This window comes from Euphorbia lathyris, chromosome 4 (assembly GCF_963576675.1).
Source record: "Euphorbia lathyris chromosome 4, ddEupLath1.1, whole genome shotgun sequence".
Taxonomy (NCBI): domain Eukaryota; kingdom Viridiplantae; phylum Streptophyta; class Magnoliopsida; order Malpighiales; family Euphorbiaceae; genus Euphorbia; species Euphorbia lathyris.
Window position 1 is genome coordinate 87,548,537 of NC_088913.1, and position 15,974 is coordinate 87,564,510.

General features: G+C 37.7%; 1 protein-coding gene across 1 annotated transcript; it reads right to left on the reverse strand.

The window, feature by feature from the left end:
* Positions 1 to 10,449: 10,449 nt before the first annotated feature.
* LOC136226210 (putative disease resistance protein At3g14460) lies at positions 10,450 to 14,666 on the reverse strand. Its single transcript, XM_066014556.1, has 2 exons — positions 14,156 to 14,666; positions 10,450 to 12,776 (listed from the first exon to the last, which is right to left on the reverse strand). Exon 2 carries the CDS (start codon positions 12,751 to 12,753, stop codon positions 10,669 to 10,671), a length of 2,085 nt encoding a protein of 694 aa, XP_065870628.1. The 5' UTR covers positions 12,754 to 12,776; positions 14,156 to 14,666; the 3' UTR covers positions 10,450 to 10,668.
* Between the last annotated feature and the right edge of the window lie 1,308 nt (positions 14,667 to 15,974).

A 15,974-nucleotide genomic window follows, 5' to 3' on the forward strand; every position in this document is an offset into this window, starting at 1 on the left:
TTCAAAGTGACCTCCAGCATGGTGTTAAAGCTATACTGAGCGATGAACGACTTTGCTAATTCCTTCCAATCCTTCTTTGTCACCATAGGCAATGCATGGAACCATGTGAGGGCAGCCCCCTCTAGGTAGGTGTTAAACAGCCCCAGGACTTGATCCTCAGTCAGGATCGTGTGCTTCATTACCGCAACATACTGATTCATGTGAGCGGTGGGATCTCCAGTTCCATCGAACTTTTTCATATCGGGGAGACGAAATTTCAGAGGCAGAGCTGTTGCCGCCAAACAATTCTTCAAGTTATAAAAGTCCTGACTCCCGGAACTTCCTCCGCGCAAGTCCTGCACTTCCTGTGTGATGTGTTGCTTCCATTCCTCTTCCTTAGCTTTCTCCTTTTCCAGCTGTTTTCGGATATAATCCTGATAACCCTCCTCATTCCCAAAGCGAGGGCCATCGTTCACCTCATTCTCAGCACGCTTACTTCCACTTTTGTTGTCCTTTAGTGCTAGCTCAGATAGCTGGGCCAAGATTGCGGCCAGCTGATCGTTGATATTATTCACAGAATTCTCCAATTCAGCCACCTTCTCGTCGGTTGCAGACATACTGACGGAAGACTGAGTATACTCGGATGAAGACGATTCAGAAGCCACAACTACTGATTCGGGACTGTCTACTCGCAACTGATCAAACTGTCTGACAAGCCGATCACTCTCGCGAAACCACAACCGCTTAATGATGACGTCTGCGCGAACGGTATCCATTAGTATGTATGCATGGTTTTATATGCATGATTCGTGGTGTGTGCGTTTATTTATTTACGATTATAAGGTAAGAAGAACAAACGTTAGTTCTATGTACATATATCACAACATCTCTCTTCCACCCTTATTCCTCCACACACTCGTTGGTCCAGGTCTCTTTCCTAGGATTTTGGTTTGGGGCTCACATTGCGGTCCAGGGGACGCGTGATGCTGTCGATTATTGCGGGAAAGTAAATCATCCATCAGACAATACAATTCGTTTTGACGTATCAACGTTCAGTGACTAGGAAATCAACCAAGTTGGATTGTCCTTTCAGAATAATTCGTCTTTCGTCCTTTCGTGAGACGCATTAGTTCGGGTTTTGACTCCCTTTGAGCGCATCTCAGTTTTTAGACGTGGTACGAGTTATTCTTCTAGTCCAATCGTTCGTTATTGTCAATGACTCGTTCCCTTTTGTTCGCGTGGGTTCGTGTCTCGATTTTTGGATTACAACGGGATCTTTTGGGTCTATCGAGAGACGTAACCACGTGTTTATTTAGTGATGGAATCACTTTTAGATTTTATTTAAAGGAACGGACTCATCGCGTAACGTGTTTGTTCTTAGCGTCGAGGATTCGTTTGCTCATTTTGCTACGTGAAAAGATGGCGAGTCTTATTTTGAGCGCACGATAATCTTTCGGCTAATTACAACTCTTTGTTCCTCCCAATCCACGGGATATATCATCTCAGTGTGGTTATAGAAAATCAACGTTTCGTTGAATCGCGTGTTTGTTCGAAGCGAGAATATCATCGTTTTCTTTCCTTTAGGCGCAAATTTAAGCAAACACGTATATCGGGCCATATTTCTTGCAGTTTTGGTAACGGTCGAAATGATCGAGTCATTAGTCAAAACCCGCAGTCTCGTCCATATGGCGCAGGTATATGGTTTGGCTTAATTCGGCTTCGAGATTTTAAACGGGGTATACTCTCGTTCGAGGCACGTATTCAACGGCATTGGTTTATTTTCTTTAACTACTCGCGGGATTAACATATATCGTAGATTCGGAATGATTTTGATCGTTTAGTTCATTTTTCTCTTCTTTATTTTCTTAGTCACCTTTTGCGGACACGTCCATTTCTCTTAAGAATGACACAAGGCATAACGTAAAAGCTCGTCTTTTATTCGGAAGGGACGGGCTACTTGTGCGAAACTTTTCACGTTACAACAAGGTCGTTCGAAACAGAAATGTTCTTCGTTTTCGTTTCGTCGTGATCTCGTTTTATCCCAATTTATCTAAAGAACGTGAATAACGGCTACCGTTAATATAGTCTTTTGTATCGAAATATAACTATCCTTAACACCGAACCGATTCATACTAATACATGCTTACGTCATAACGTATTTCCTGAACACGTGCCTTCGTCGCGACACTGAAAGGGATAAGGCGGGTCGCACTTGTTCATTCATATGAGATGACTAAGTCGTCTTTAGTTCAAATCGTTTCGATGTTTTAGGGTAATTAGTATGTCGATTCATGAGTATATATTAACGCATCGTCTCATTTTCTTTACATAACTTAGGATTAGACACGTATCATGGCGGTTTGAAAACACGAACTGATTCATTTATCACATCAAAAATAGTAACGGGTAATCCTATAGAAACTTCTAAGGCTACTATATGCTGACACGGCTGACCGCGGGACCTCACAGGACCGCACAGATTCGCCCCTAACGAATGGATGGGGACCCTCTGGCGCCTTACTGTAAGGGGGAACTTACGCTAGCCTCTTTCGAGCGACGAATGGACTCTCGCTAGAGGTTTCGCGGAAATTACCCAAAGGGTTTGCAATAATGCATATGAGTGCATACGAAAAGAAGTAAAACGATCCGTCCCCGTTAAGGGCTTAATACACGCCTTCCGGAATCAAATTTCTCGCTTCCCCAGCAGAGTCGCCACTTGTTAGACGAGGTGCCGCGGCCTAATCTCCCGGGCGGACCGGGGGGTGGACAACCTCATGGCGACGTAAGCGGTGATTGGCGCCGATGAATCAAGCTGCTCGGCAGGACCGGAGCTCGGAGATATGGAAGAGTCGCCACCCACGAATGGGAAAATGAACACCGATCCCTTATGGGAGACCGGTGTGGGTTCGGGAAACTTAGGTACGAGCCGAGAAGGCTAGCTCCTTTCTGGAGAAAGGCTATTAGGCACCCCGACATCGCCCGGTTATGAACCACCGGCCTCCTACTCAGCATGTTAGGCGATAACGGACTAATCGTATACTTCTTTAAGTTTAAAATTCATTTGAAACCCTTTTCTTTCTCTTTTTAGAAACCATTTTGAGCATATATTATTGAAAAGCCACATCAGTAAAGAATCACCCATTTATGTTTATACATACACAGAGAGGGGGGAAAAAGAAGTGATTTATTTACAACCGTATTTAAACGTTATGTTGTGTGTTTATTCTACGCTAACTTATTTCCCCAAAACGAGTTTATTTACATGGTTCGCACCTTAATCGCCGTTGGAACGATTTAGGTGCGTTTTAAAACCCCGTTTGATGAAGCTTACCCGAATCGCCGTTGGAACGACTCGAGTAATTGAAAACGTTAAAGTAAAAGCCTTTTAATAAGAAAACGTGGTTAAACATACAAGTCAATTTTATTTTGTACAAATTCATTAAGAAAACGATTCAAAATCTCCATTATTAACAAAGAAAACGATTTTGATTACAATGTTCGCTTAATCCGTCGTTGGAACGGACTAAGGTTTTAAAACGTGGTGTTTTGAAGACGATTTGAAATATCAACCAAAATGACTCTATTTATCTACATTAGAGATCTAAGAAAGCTCATTAGCTTAAATAATTTAATTGAAAACTCTCTTTTTGTGATTTATTTTCCCCACTTATTTAATGGACTCTCTAACTATTATAATTACAATAAGACACTTATTTAAAGCAAGACTTATAATCAAGGGTTAGTTACATAAACATCACAATTATTTGAAATAAATACACACAACTCACACTAATAAAATTAATTCTTATTATATCATACCACCATAAACTTATACTCAAAATGTCAAATAAAAGGAAACCGCAACTTCCAATGTGAAAACGATAACTGCAATGCAACTTCCACTTTGGAAAAGAAACCGAAAACATTATTCCTTTCAAACCCATTCATTTTTTCTTTCTGAGACTTTTTGATCCTCATGCTCTAATGGCTTCTATTTAATTCCAGATTCATATGTACGTCGACTTGATATTGCAAATCGGATCGATGCTGCAATTCATACAAATTCGTCCTCTGTTTTGTTTTCAATAACTAAAAAACTTTACTTTCTGGAATTTTAAACAAAATATTGCAGGTGTAAACAATAGAAAGAACTAAATTGGGGGGAAAATTATAAGTAACTGAATATGTATATAGAAGAAAAAAAAAAGCAGGGAAAAAACATTGGAAACTACAATTAAAGCTTAATTTGATCCTTTTTAAAACTGATAAACATTCTGAACAAAATGAAAAAAAAAACTTTGAACATGCATTTTCTTTGAAGAATTTCCTCATTAATGTTGGTGCACACAGAGGAGAAAAGAAAATCATAAGAAGAAAAGATGGAGTGAGCGAGAGATACTGATAAAATTGACAAAAGAAAAATAAAATATGGGCTATTGATAATATTATTAATAAAAATGGATTTATTGATAGGAAAAAGAAAATTAACTGCTTTAGTTGTAAAATTAAAATGAAACTTGATCTTCAACGTAAATTCCTCTATAATCAAACAAGGCCCATTTGAGACATGGACCCATGAATGGGTCCAAAAGAATAGAGAAAATAATTTAGACATATATATATATACAAGTAAATCAAAAAGGAGGATATGAAAACCCAAAAATTAATATAAGAGGAACTTTATGTATATGGAAATAATAGGTACTATATACTTATACTTTAAAAATGCTAAAACAATAAGTAAATCTTATGGATAAGAAAATAATATTTACCCAAAAATAACTTCCTTCAATAATCAACAAAATAACCCAAATGTTCCCAAAACTATACATATATATACATAATTAATATAGTTTAAATACCAAAAATGACATATACTAATATCCATCCATTATTTCTCAAAATATCAAATAACTAATATTTAAACATAGTCTAAGTTAATAAAAAGGAAATACTTATATATATATTTATATTTATATTATAAAATAAAATAAAATAAAAATGATATACCAATATTCTAAAATGAATGTATATACTAAAATTCTAAAATAATTTGAAAAACATGTATTACATAATTATATATATATATACTAAGGATTAAAAGTCTAAAAGTTAAGAAAAAGGGACCGAAATGACATTTTTTACATTTTGGCAGATTTACCGACGAAAAATCCGTCGGTAAACAGCATTTAGTGACAGAATTGACAAATTACAGCAGCACTCCAATATTTTCCAGATTTATTCAAAAGCTTTAAATTAGATCTAATTCAATCATTTTGGACTTCCGAACTACCAAAGATGGATCATAGTCGAAAACGGAAGTTCCTAAAACGATGTTTTTATTTTAAAACGTTATTTGGAAACCTCTTTTAAATTAAAAAAAACTTATAATTACAACATTTTCGATACCCGAACTACCTTTTTATCGGATCACGGTTCGTATTGGGATATCCAAAACGAGGTTTTTATTTTAAAACAAAACCGAATTTTATTTAACACGAAACGAAAATTAAATAAATACGCTAACTAAATAAAACGTGACAAAATAAATAAATACCTAAAGGAATAAGAACTATAGCATAAAAAAAAAATAGAAGGAGAGAATAAATTAAATAAAATAAAGAGTCTAGTCCTCGGATAATACCTTTAATTCGGTATCTGACAGTCGAAGCCGATTGATTCCACGAACCGCGAGCTCCCGTTTTTAATGAAAATTTAGTAAAAAATTGAACTTAGGAAATTTGGAATTTTTGAGAAAAAAATATTTTTCTCAAAAAATTCACTCTCTCTCTCTAAAAATGTTTAGAGTGAGAAAGTTTATCCAAAAATCCCCCCAAAAGCCTCCTCTTTCACCTTGGGATCCGTGCCCTTATATAGGGAAACGGATCCCGGAACAATGGGCGACGCCCAAAAAAATTTGGGCGTCGACCATTGTGGTTGGGCGGCCGCCCAACATGAGTTGGGCGAGCGCCCAACCCTCGTCGGGCGTCCGCCCGACGCGTTGGGCGTTCGCCCGACGTGGTTGGGTGCCCGCCCGGCGACCCTCGGGGCGTGCCCCGCGTCGTCGGACGCGTGCACTCCGTGGCCGCTGAGCGCGCATTCCGCGCAGCCAGACGCTCGCACGTCGCGGCCGCCGAACGCGCGCCTCACGCTGCCAGGCGCGTGCGCTCAACGGCCCACGAGGGCGCGCACCGCCAGCGGTCCCAGGCATTGCTCGGACGTCGAGAGCGTGCCACTCGCGGTGCGTCCGGCGTTCGACCATCGTCGTCCGCGTGATGGATGCCGTTGCGTGCCCGCGTCGTGCCGTCAATTTTCCTCCGCTTATTATTCTTTATATATTTTTCAAAACTTCCGGAATCAATCGCTTCGACCGTCTTGTTTTCAGGTTTTCGTCACAGGTCCTCCGACTCGGTGTCTACAACGGTTTTATATGATGGTTCATGTTAGCCGACCCCGAATCATTTCGGGACTAAGGCTTTGTTGTTGTATTTGTTTCAAACAAACGCTTAAGTTATATATTGTATATTGAAATATTCTTTTTCTCTATAATTAATTACTAAAATCGTAACATTTATTTTCTTTGATCGAATTGAGGGCTATAAACCCAGAGAATAGAGAACAAAAAACTAGAACCGAATCATCCACGAACGATCCGTCCCACAATAATCAGAAAAAAGAACATCCCGGATGCCTGCAGGAGGCTCCTCACACTCGTAAAAACCCAAAGATAAACGTCTTAGTCATCCAATCTGCAGCGCAATTACCTTCCCGGTATACATGCACTAGCTGAATCTCTCAATCATTTGTACACAACCTTTGACACTCATTCACAAACCAGTATATGTTCTCTAGGATCGTACCAGATCACGAAAGGAAGCTAAGTCTGGTAGAGAAATCATGGACATATTGAGCATAATTTAAGATCCAGCTTAGCTTACCGGAGTGATCACACATTTCCCCCAAATTTTAACATTTATAATTATTAATGAAGTAAATTATATACTGGATTTTGGAATATATTTTTTTTTATCTATAATTACTAAAAATTGGAACACATATTTATAACTAACGCAAAAATACCCGTATAGTTTCAGATTAAGAGTAGTCACAAATAGTACAATCAAAGGTTTAATATTAACCAACTGAATCCATTTTAAACATCATTAATGAAACTCTCTCAATAATTATGAATCTCGTTATTCTATTCCACTTATCAATCATGTCACTATTTATCAACAACGGATTTTACATATACATTCAATATCTCATGGACTCTGCATTGTTTGGATTCTTATCACATTTGTTATTTCATCTCCAAACTTATTTTGAAATCCTAAAAAAAAAATTAATAATAAAAAATTGAAGAAACGTCTTACGTAAGGTAAGGACCAAATAAACTAGTAAGAATGAACCGTTGTTAGAATTAGTTAAGTAGAATTGAGTGCGGACTATATATAAATTGGATAAGATACAAAAATATTTTTACTTTATTTCACTTTTGTAATTTGTTAATAACAAGTAGTAAAACAATGCACATATGAAAGACTGATAAGACATTTTGATAAATTATTCTCAAATTTATCCAATGTTATAGGTAAATTTACTCTTTGTTACAAACTTTAAAAGTAAAATTGCATCATTTTAAACGTTAAAAGTAAAATTGTTTTTTTACTGTCAATGTTGAGTGTATGTTTACATCGTATCCCTATATAATCAAGCAGGATTATGGATTTAAACAAAACCGCAAATATAATTTTGGAGTTGAAATTGTATGGCTAAACATATAAAAAAAAGCTTTAAACTTTCAAAATTTTAAGATTGAGTCCATAATTTATTTTTTCAAATTAAAAACTAGAACTTTAATTTTCACACACATTAAACCCGTCACTTTGATATATTTTCTGCATTTCTTCTGCAACTTGGCACAATATGAATCTACAACTTGGAATTCAGCTCATACTAGTAGAAAACACTAAGTGCAAGAACTCGCAAACTGAGGATATTCAACCATCGGTACAAGAATTCAAATAAATCCATCAGGACTTACAGTAAAGTTATAAAAGACGTTAGGCGGACGGACAGTGCACTCGGGGATTTATCAGAGATTAATCGGAGTAATATTTTTTATTTATTAATCAACAAATTGTTACATAAATTCAATAAAAATATGCATTATACTATCTAAAAATAATAATATAAAATTATTTAATATAGAAAAACACGTATATTTGTAACATATATCTTTAAAAATGTATAAACATCAATGTTTAAAGGCCTAATGCTTCCCCAACCCCTTTAACTTGTCCAAATTGGTCATTTTACCCCCTCAACTCATCGAATGTTCTATTTACCCCCTTAACTTCATAAAAGTGGTATTTCTCACCCCCTCAACTTGTCCATTTATCCCCCAACTCATAGAATGTTCTATTTACCCCCTTAACTCCATAAAAGTGGTATTTTTCACCCCTTACAATCCGTTATCGAAACCTAAATTGATAACTTTTTTTAAACGTTAAACCTATATTTATGCTATTTTGTAAGTGGAACCTAAATTGATACTTCCCCAAAAATCATAGGCCTATTTTGGTACATTATCCCTACATATAATGTATTTAACTTGTTTATATTAATGTTCTTGTTAGTTGTATTTTTTATTCGTTCTTTCTCTTTTCAACTTTTTTTACTACTATAAAGGGATAAGAAATACCATTTTTATAGAATTAAGAGGGTAAATAGGATCATAAGTGGTGAGAAATACCACTTTTATGGAGTTAATGGGGTAAATAGGATATTCGATGAGTTGAGAAGTGGTAAAATGACAAATTTGGACAAGTTAAGGGGTGAGAAATACCATTTTTATGGAGTTAATGAGGTAAATAGGATATTCGATGAGTTGAGAATGGGTAAAATGACAAATTTGGACAAGTTAAGGGGGTGAAAAATACCATTTTTATGGAGTTAAGGGGGGTAAATAGGATATTCCATGAGTTGGAGGGATAAAATGACCAATTTAGACAAGTTAAGGGGGCTGGAGAAGCATTAAGCCATGTTTAAACAATAATATCATTGATACAACTCAAAAGTTACAACTTTCAAGTTGCAATCTCATATAAATTTCTTCCTTAAGCTTCTAACTTCAATGCAATTCACAATCAGTGTTCAGCAATGTAAAATTGAATTGAAGAATGATGAACTACGAGTATGGCCAATAATTAGATGAAACCGTGTCAGACTAATTACATCAAATATAAGAACAAATTTGCGCATGCGAGTATATGAAAACATTCCATGGAATTGGGAATTTCCACAAGTATCTGATGAGCTTCTAATGGAGGATTATATGAGCCTTGACAATAAACTGTCAGGTAATATTCCATATGCAATAGGTGAATTTTCACAACTATCTCAAGAAATTACCTAATGAGCTTCTAATGGAAGGATTGATGAGCTTCTAATGGAGGATTATATGAGCCTTGACTTCCACTGCCGGAATTACTGAAGCTACGGAACCTGTAAATTTCATTCGAGTTCATCAAATTTAAAGAAGTAAACTCAGATGCAATTTAGCAACAATCTATAACTTGGAACTTAGACTACTAAATGATTAAGTACCTTCCTAGCTTTGTTGTTAGAATCACTTCGATAATATTCGAAGTAAGCAAAATTAATTCTTATCATCTCCAAATAACAAAACAGAAGCAAGAGCAAAGTCTCAATCTCAAGCTGCTCACAATTACTTTGGTTCAGAAACTCTCTGGTTCCTCTTAGATTTGATTGACCCAAAAGGGTCCTTTTGGAGTGTACTCTCACGGCCAAAAATGTTGTGGCATGCAGACAAGGCAGGTGCTTGCTGTTTGTAATCAAAGGTAGGAATGCGGGACGGCTACAAGTAAGAGTAAGTGCTATTTAGGCACCACTCGATCTTGAGTTAGGCATGCCGACCCAATCGAGTTTGGGGAGCTTGTCGATAGTCTGGGACTTGACTGGGACGGATGGGTGTGCCCCTAGGCACTATACTGGTTTGGGAGCTGGTCCCGCTTCCCTGATGAGCCCATGGGAGGGCGCTAGGTGATTAAAGGCTGAACCTCGATGGAGACAGAATACCAGAGTGCCGCACGTGAGATGCCTCTGCGACAAACTCTGACCACGTGACATGTACTATTACAGCGGAGCACCTTTTCTTTGTGTTTCTTAATCTCCGCCTCACAGAAAGATCTGAAATTGATTGACTCAACCAAAATAAATTTTAAGCAAAAAATGAGGGAAAAAAAGGGGTCTATTAGAAAATAGAGAGAAAAGGGTTAAGTTACCGAAGGAGGACTCGCTACGAACATTGGCCCCGGATCATGCTAGAATTTTTCAGTTTATGCATAAAAAACTTGTACTGATATTTCTAGTAGGCTGTTCTAATTGACTATGAAAACACAAGAAAAGAATCCAAATAAGAGCTTTACATTCAAGTGCAACAACTCACAAACAATTGTTCATATTTGATATCTGATTCACATATATGTTTTGTAGACATTTGATCACATGTTTATATAATGAATTAAGAACTAAGAAGAACATTTTATACAAAACCGTCCTTACTTAGCTATCAACAACAAAAATTGATCTATTCCTGTAATTACATTTGAAAGCCATAAACAAGAACTTCCAGACTGAATCAAATACAACAAGTTCATCCAACTAATATCCCAAGCGGATTCTGACATTAGAGACATGTGAAAACTCAACTTCGATTCCTGTTGTGTCGAAATACTCTAACCATTCAGCTATATTTTCCTCAAGAATGGGGCAGCAGTTAATGCTGAGATGTGTTAAACTACAGAGGCGCAAAATGACTGTAGCTGTTGATGGACACCCGAGATGCCTACAATAATCCAGGGAAAGGGACTGAAGAGACTGAAGATTTGTCAACCAATCTGGCAATGCTTCCATTGTTTTAAATCCCATTATCTTCAATGATTTCAGGACAGTAAGTCGTTGAATTTGATTTGGTAGAATCGACATTTCGCGACCGAAAAAATCAGATCCCCATATTTCTAACTCATCAAGGCATGGTAGGTCTTTGGTTCCGTTTAAATAACGGAAATCATCCAACTCCTCTGAGAATGCACCAATACTTAAATTTTGCAACTGAGTGAGTTTGCATAATATATCCTCAGGAAAATATCTCAACCTTCTACAACAATAAATCTCCAAGGAGGTTAAACATCTTACCTTCCCTAAATCTTCAGGAATAAACGTCAGCCATTCACATCTTCTTACACTTAATTCCTTGAAACACATGTCAGATTGAAGCCAATTACGAAGATAAGTTAACTTTGAACATCCAATAATTGATAGACTTGTAAGAAAGCCAAAGGACTGCTTCTTAGCAGTTAAAAGCCTCAGTTCTTCACAATCTCTGATATCTAGCTTCACAAGTTCAGACAGATCACTCATTGGAAAACCTGTCAATTTAGAACAAGATTGAATGGACAAATTTTCGAGAAAAGGAAATACAACAACCTTAGTGCCATCCGATGGAGAGCTCCATTCAGTCAAATTCACCATCCGGCTTATAGACAATGATTTCAATGCTGGAAACAACCTCAAGCATCCAATACTACTGCTTTCCCTGTCAATCCCATAGAACTCATTACCTATGCACTTCACTTTTCCCATGCGATTCATCTTAAGAAATTTAAGATGAGGAAGATCTCCAAGGTGAGGGAGTTGTACACAGTTGCAGCACCGTTCCAACCTAACATCCACCAAATTGTTAATTACTACAAAAGAATCACCATCACCTGGACTCTTCATCCTCAACATCCACGATGGCCATTTTTCTCCCATGTAATACTTGATCTTTATTCTTTCTATGTTTGGATGAGGTTGAAGGCCTTCCAGCAGTTCCTCGTCCCTTGAACTTCTATCATTTGCTCCATAACTCCATTGAAAAAAAAGTCCTTGTATTTCAGCTTTCTCCTGCAAATTTGCTCTCTCAACTTCTTTCTTATTACCCACCTCCTCAAGCCTGGTTATTTTCAAGTCCCCACTTAGTTTGTTTAAGTATTCAAGTTCTTCAATGCTACCTCCCCAATCAGGACCCACAACAAAGAATTGCAACTTTTCGAGACCATTTAGCTTCCCCAAACCAAATGGCATCTGGTGCTCATAAGAAAAAGCAATATGCTTCAAACTGATCAGATTGTTGATCTTGTTTCTAGGAAGCTTGGTAAGTTCCTTGCATTCAAGGAATTTTAAAGTTTGAAGATTGTGAAGGTTGGTGATTGATTCTGGCAATTCTTTCACCTTGGAATGTGAGACATTCAATGCTTGAAGGCTGTGGAGCCTGCCTACGGATTCAGGCAATTCTTTGATGTTGGAATTTGAGACATCCAAAGTTTCAAGATTGTGGAGGTTGCTGATGGATTCAGGCAACTTTTTGATGCTAGAATTTGAGAGATTCAAAGTATGAAGATTGAAGAGCTTGGTGATGAATTCAGGCAATTCCTTTATTCTAGAATATGAGAGATTCAAAGTTGTGAGGTTGTATAGCTTGGTGATTGACTGAGGCAGCTCTTTGGTTTTAGAAATTGAGACATCAAGATATCTCAAATGTTTCATTTTTTCGATTGATGATGGCAATACTTCCATATCAGCAACTTTTAAGTGCAGACTCCGCAACCTTTCCATCTTCCATATCTCTTGATTGGGAAGACCACCAGCGATAATAGTGCGCAACTTCTTGGCTCCACCCCTTAGTTTATCCATTAGTTTATCCATCAAATATGGCACAAATTGATCATCTACATATAAATGATAGGAGAAAGATGTTTCAGGTTTGAACACAGACAATACAAGATCGTGGACAAGCTCATGCATCTTGTATAGTATGACATTGTGATAATCATCCCTTTCTGTAGCTTGGAACAAGTAATTTGCAAGAAAGGCATCAAAGCACATGTTGCCCATGTCACATGACTCAACAATCCCCTCAGCCATCCATAACCAAATTAACTCTTCCTTTCTAATCAGGAAGTCTTTTGGAAAATTTGAACAGAATGCAAGGCATGACGTTAAGTATGAGGGCAACTGATGAAGCATTTGTCTGATCATAGGCAAATAGCTTCCGTTAGAAACATCACTATCTCTAATTTTCAACCATGCTTCTTCATCCCTAATAAATCCCATTATCCCTCCTAAAACTTTTGCAACCAATGGTATTCCTTTAGATATTTTTGCAATTTCCCTTCCTATAGCCTCTAAATTTGATGGGACAGGTGCTATTACATTTCTAAACGCCCTTTCCTTGAAAAGGAACCAACACTCATCATTAGACAATAAATCAAGCCCAAAACTATGCTGAGATGAAGTATCCATAATGGTTGCCACTTCTTGCAAATGAGTTGTGACAAGAATAGCATTTCCATTGTTTGTACAAATTTTTGAAACCAGAGCTTTTAAACTATCCCACCGCCTAGGATCTTCGTTCCAAACATCATCTAGAACCAGAAGAAACTTTTTACTCACCAACTCTTTCTTAAGTTGTGCAAGAATCGCATCTAGACTGGTTAATCCTCCCATGGATGCATTCAAAGATTGCAACATTTCTCCCAAAATTTTGTGTTCACTAAAGTTGTCAGAAACACACACCCATATTTTAACATCAAAAGGTTTTCTGGTTAAAGCCATGACTTTTTGACACACAAGTTTAGCTAAAGTCGTCTTTCCCACACCACCCTTTCCTATAATGGAAACAACGGTAAGTTGTTGATAGCAGGAGCTAGTAAGCAGATTAACAATTTTTGCTACATCAACTTTCCTGCCTATAATTGGGTCGTCAAGGTTTGAGTCTGTTGGCAACCTATTTTGAGGCAACAACTTATCCTCCAAATTGCGTGGTGGGACTGAACTAAGCTGAAGGGATAGACCGTGCCTCTGAATATTTTGTAGTGATTGGTTCACTTTCTGAAGATTAGACACTATTTGGCGACGAAAATTAGCCTTTCCGGCATTGTCGATGGCTCTTGAAATTGAAGAGAAGCTGTGAACCTAGTTCGAAATGTTTTTAAAATTTGATTAAGCTAATATCCACTAAATTTACTCTTTCTTAGTTCAGAAACTACAAATTCGTAGAAAATTAAAATTGAATTAACGACCTAGCTATGAGATTATAGATAGATACCTCCTGATCTCGAATCTGAAGTCGAGTAGTTTCATAAGACAACTCAGAAAGCAAGTCGTCAGCTTCATAAGCTACTTCTTTCAGACTTGTCAGCCACCGTCTCATAGCTGGCCATTTCTCTTGTTTCTCCTCTGCATCTTCCACCAGATCTGCAATCGCAACTAGCGTTTCTTGTAGCTGGTTAAGTTCCTCTTCAAATCCCCAAAATCTTTTCAGATCTTCAAAAGGAATTGGAATTAACTTGATCAAGTTGGATGGAAGTTTCCCCACGTAAGTAAGGGCTACTTCACCCATTAATGACAGTGGAAAAGCTACCAAAGCAAATTTGAGAGAGAGAGAGAAGAAGATCGAATATCTAAACAGGCTAGAGAGATTACTGATATATATATCAAATTGGGGGAATTAACAAATTTCTAAATCGAGTCTCTGCTTACATTGTTGATCGTCAATACTCCCTCGGGTTTTTTTAAAGGATGTTGACAAAAATTATTAAAATGTCTTCATCGTAATGTTATTTTATTGACATATCTGTCTGTATATCCATCCAAACACTTTATTTATATAATTGTTATCAATATTTATAGTCAATGTGGTATCAGATCCGAAATGTAAGAGGAGGGTCTATGAAGGGTATTATAAATGAAACTGAGATATCCGCAAGGATCCGTTGAAGGGACCTGTTGGAAGCCATGACATGTTTAAGTTGGAACTGTTGAGGGGTGGGCAACCTCGAGACAGTTCAGGAGCTCGGGGAGCTCATTCAGATCCACAAACCTTCCTTTATCTTTCTAATGGTAGGTAGTAATGTCATTCTGAATTTGAGAAGTACGGTCGGATATGAGAGGTATTTTGTTGTCTATAGTATTCGGGGAGGCAGTGGCTTGATATTATTATGGAATTAGGAGATTTCGGTAGGTTTGTTAAAGTATGGTACTAATTTTATCGATGTCAAAGTGACGTCGGGTTCTGCTGGAGACTGGCGATTTACTGTTTTTATGGCTTTCCGGAGAGGATTAGACGCGCTCAGTCTTGGCAATATATGAAGGACTTATATCGAATCTTGAATTGACCGTGGCTTACGTTGGAGATTTTAATGATATGTTGTTTGCTTTTGAGAAAAGAGGAGGTTGTGGACATCCCTCTTCAGTTTTAATGAGGTACTTAATTACCGTGGACTTTCTGAAGTTCATATGTCGGGGTATCAGTTCACTTGGCTAAGGACCTGGTTGGGTCAGGCGTTTATTGAGGAGAAACTGGACATAAGGGTGGCAACTTAGGGGTGGCTTGATCTATTTCCTAGAGCGATAGTCTGTGAGATCTGCACCACTCAGTCAGATCACTCGGCTCAGATATTACAAGTGTGTGATTTTCAACGAGGAACATCGCCTCAGTTCAGATACGAGAATGCATAGGGATTGGAGGAGAGCTGTCGCCAGCTAGTGCTGCAGGAATGGGGTAGTTCGTCACACTTGGCTTTTGACTACAAAATGGAGCACTAACAGAATTGGGGAGCGGGGTTCAGGAGACAGTTTCGAGGTCAGACTCGGCGGCTACACTGACAGCTCGAAGCACTTAGGGGTAAAGCGAACACGGGGGAAGTTAAAAGTGTTAGAAACGAAATTGATAAAGTTCGAATGGAGTAAGACGTATACTGGAACCAAAAATCCAAAGTCAAATGGCTTAGGGAAGGGGATCAGAACTCTAGGTTTTTTCACACCACGATTCGGCCTAGACGAAGGAATAATGATTTTGGCGGATTATCTTTAAAGGCGGGAATTCACTATACTTGGTCGATAAGGCCAGATATAAAATGCGAACC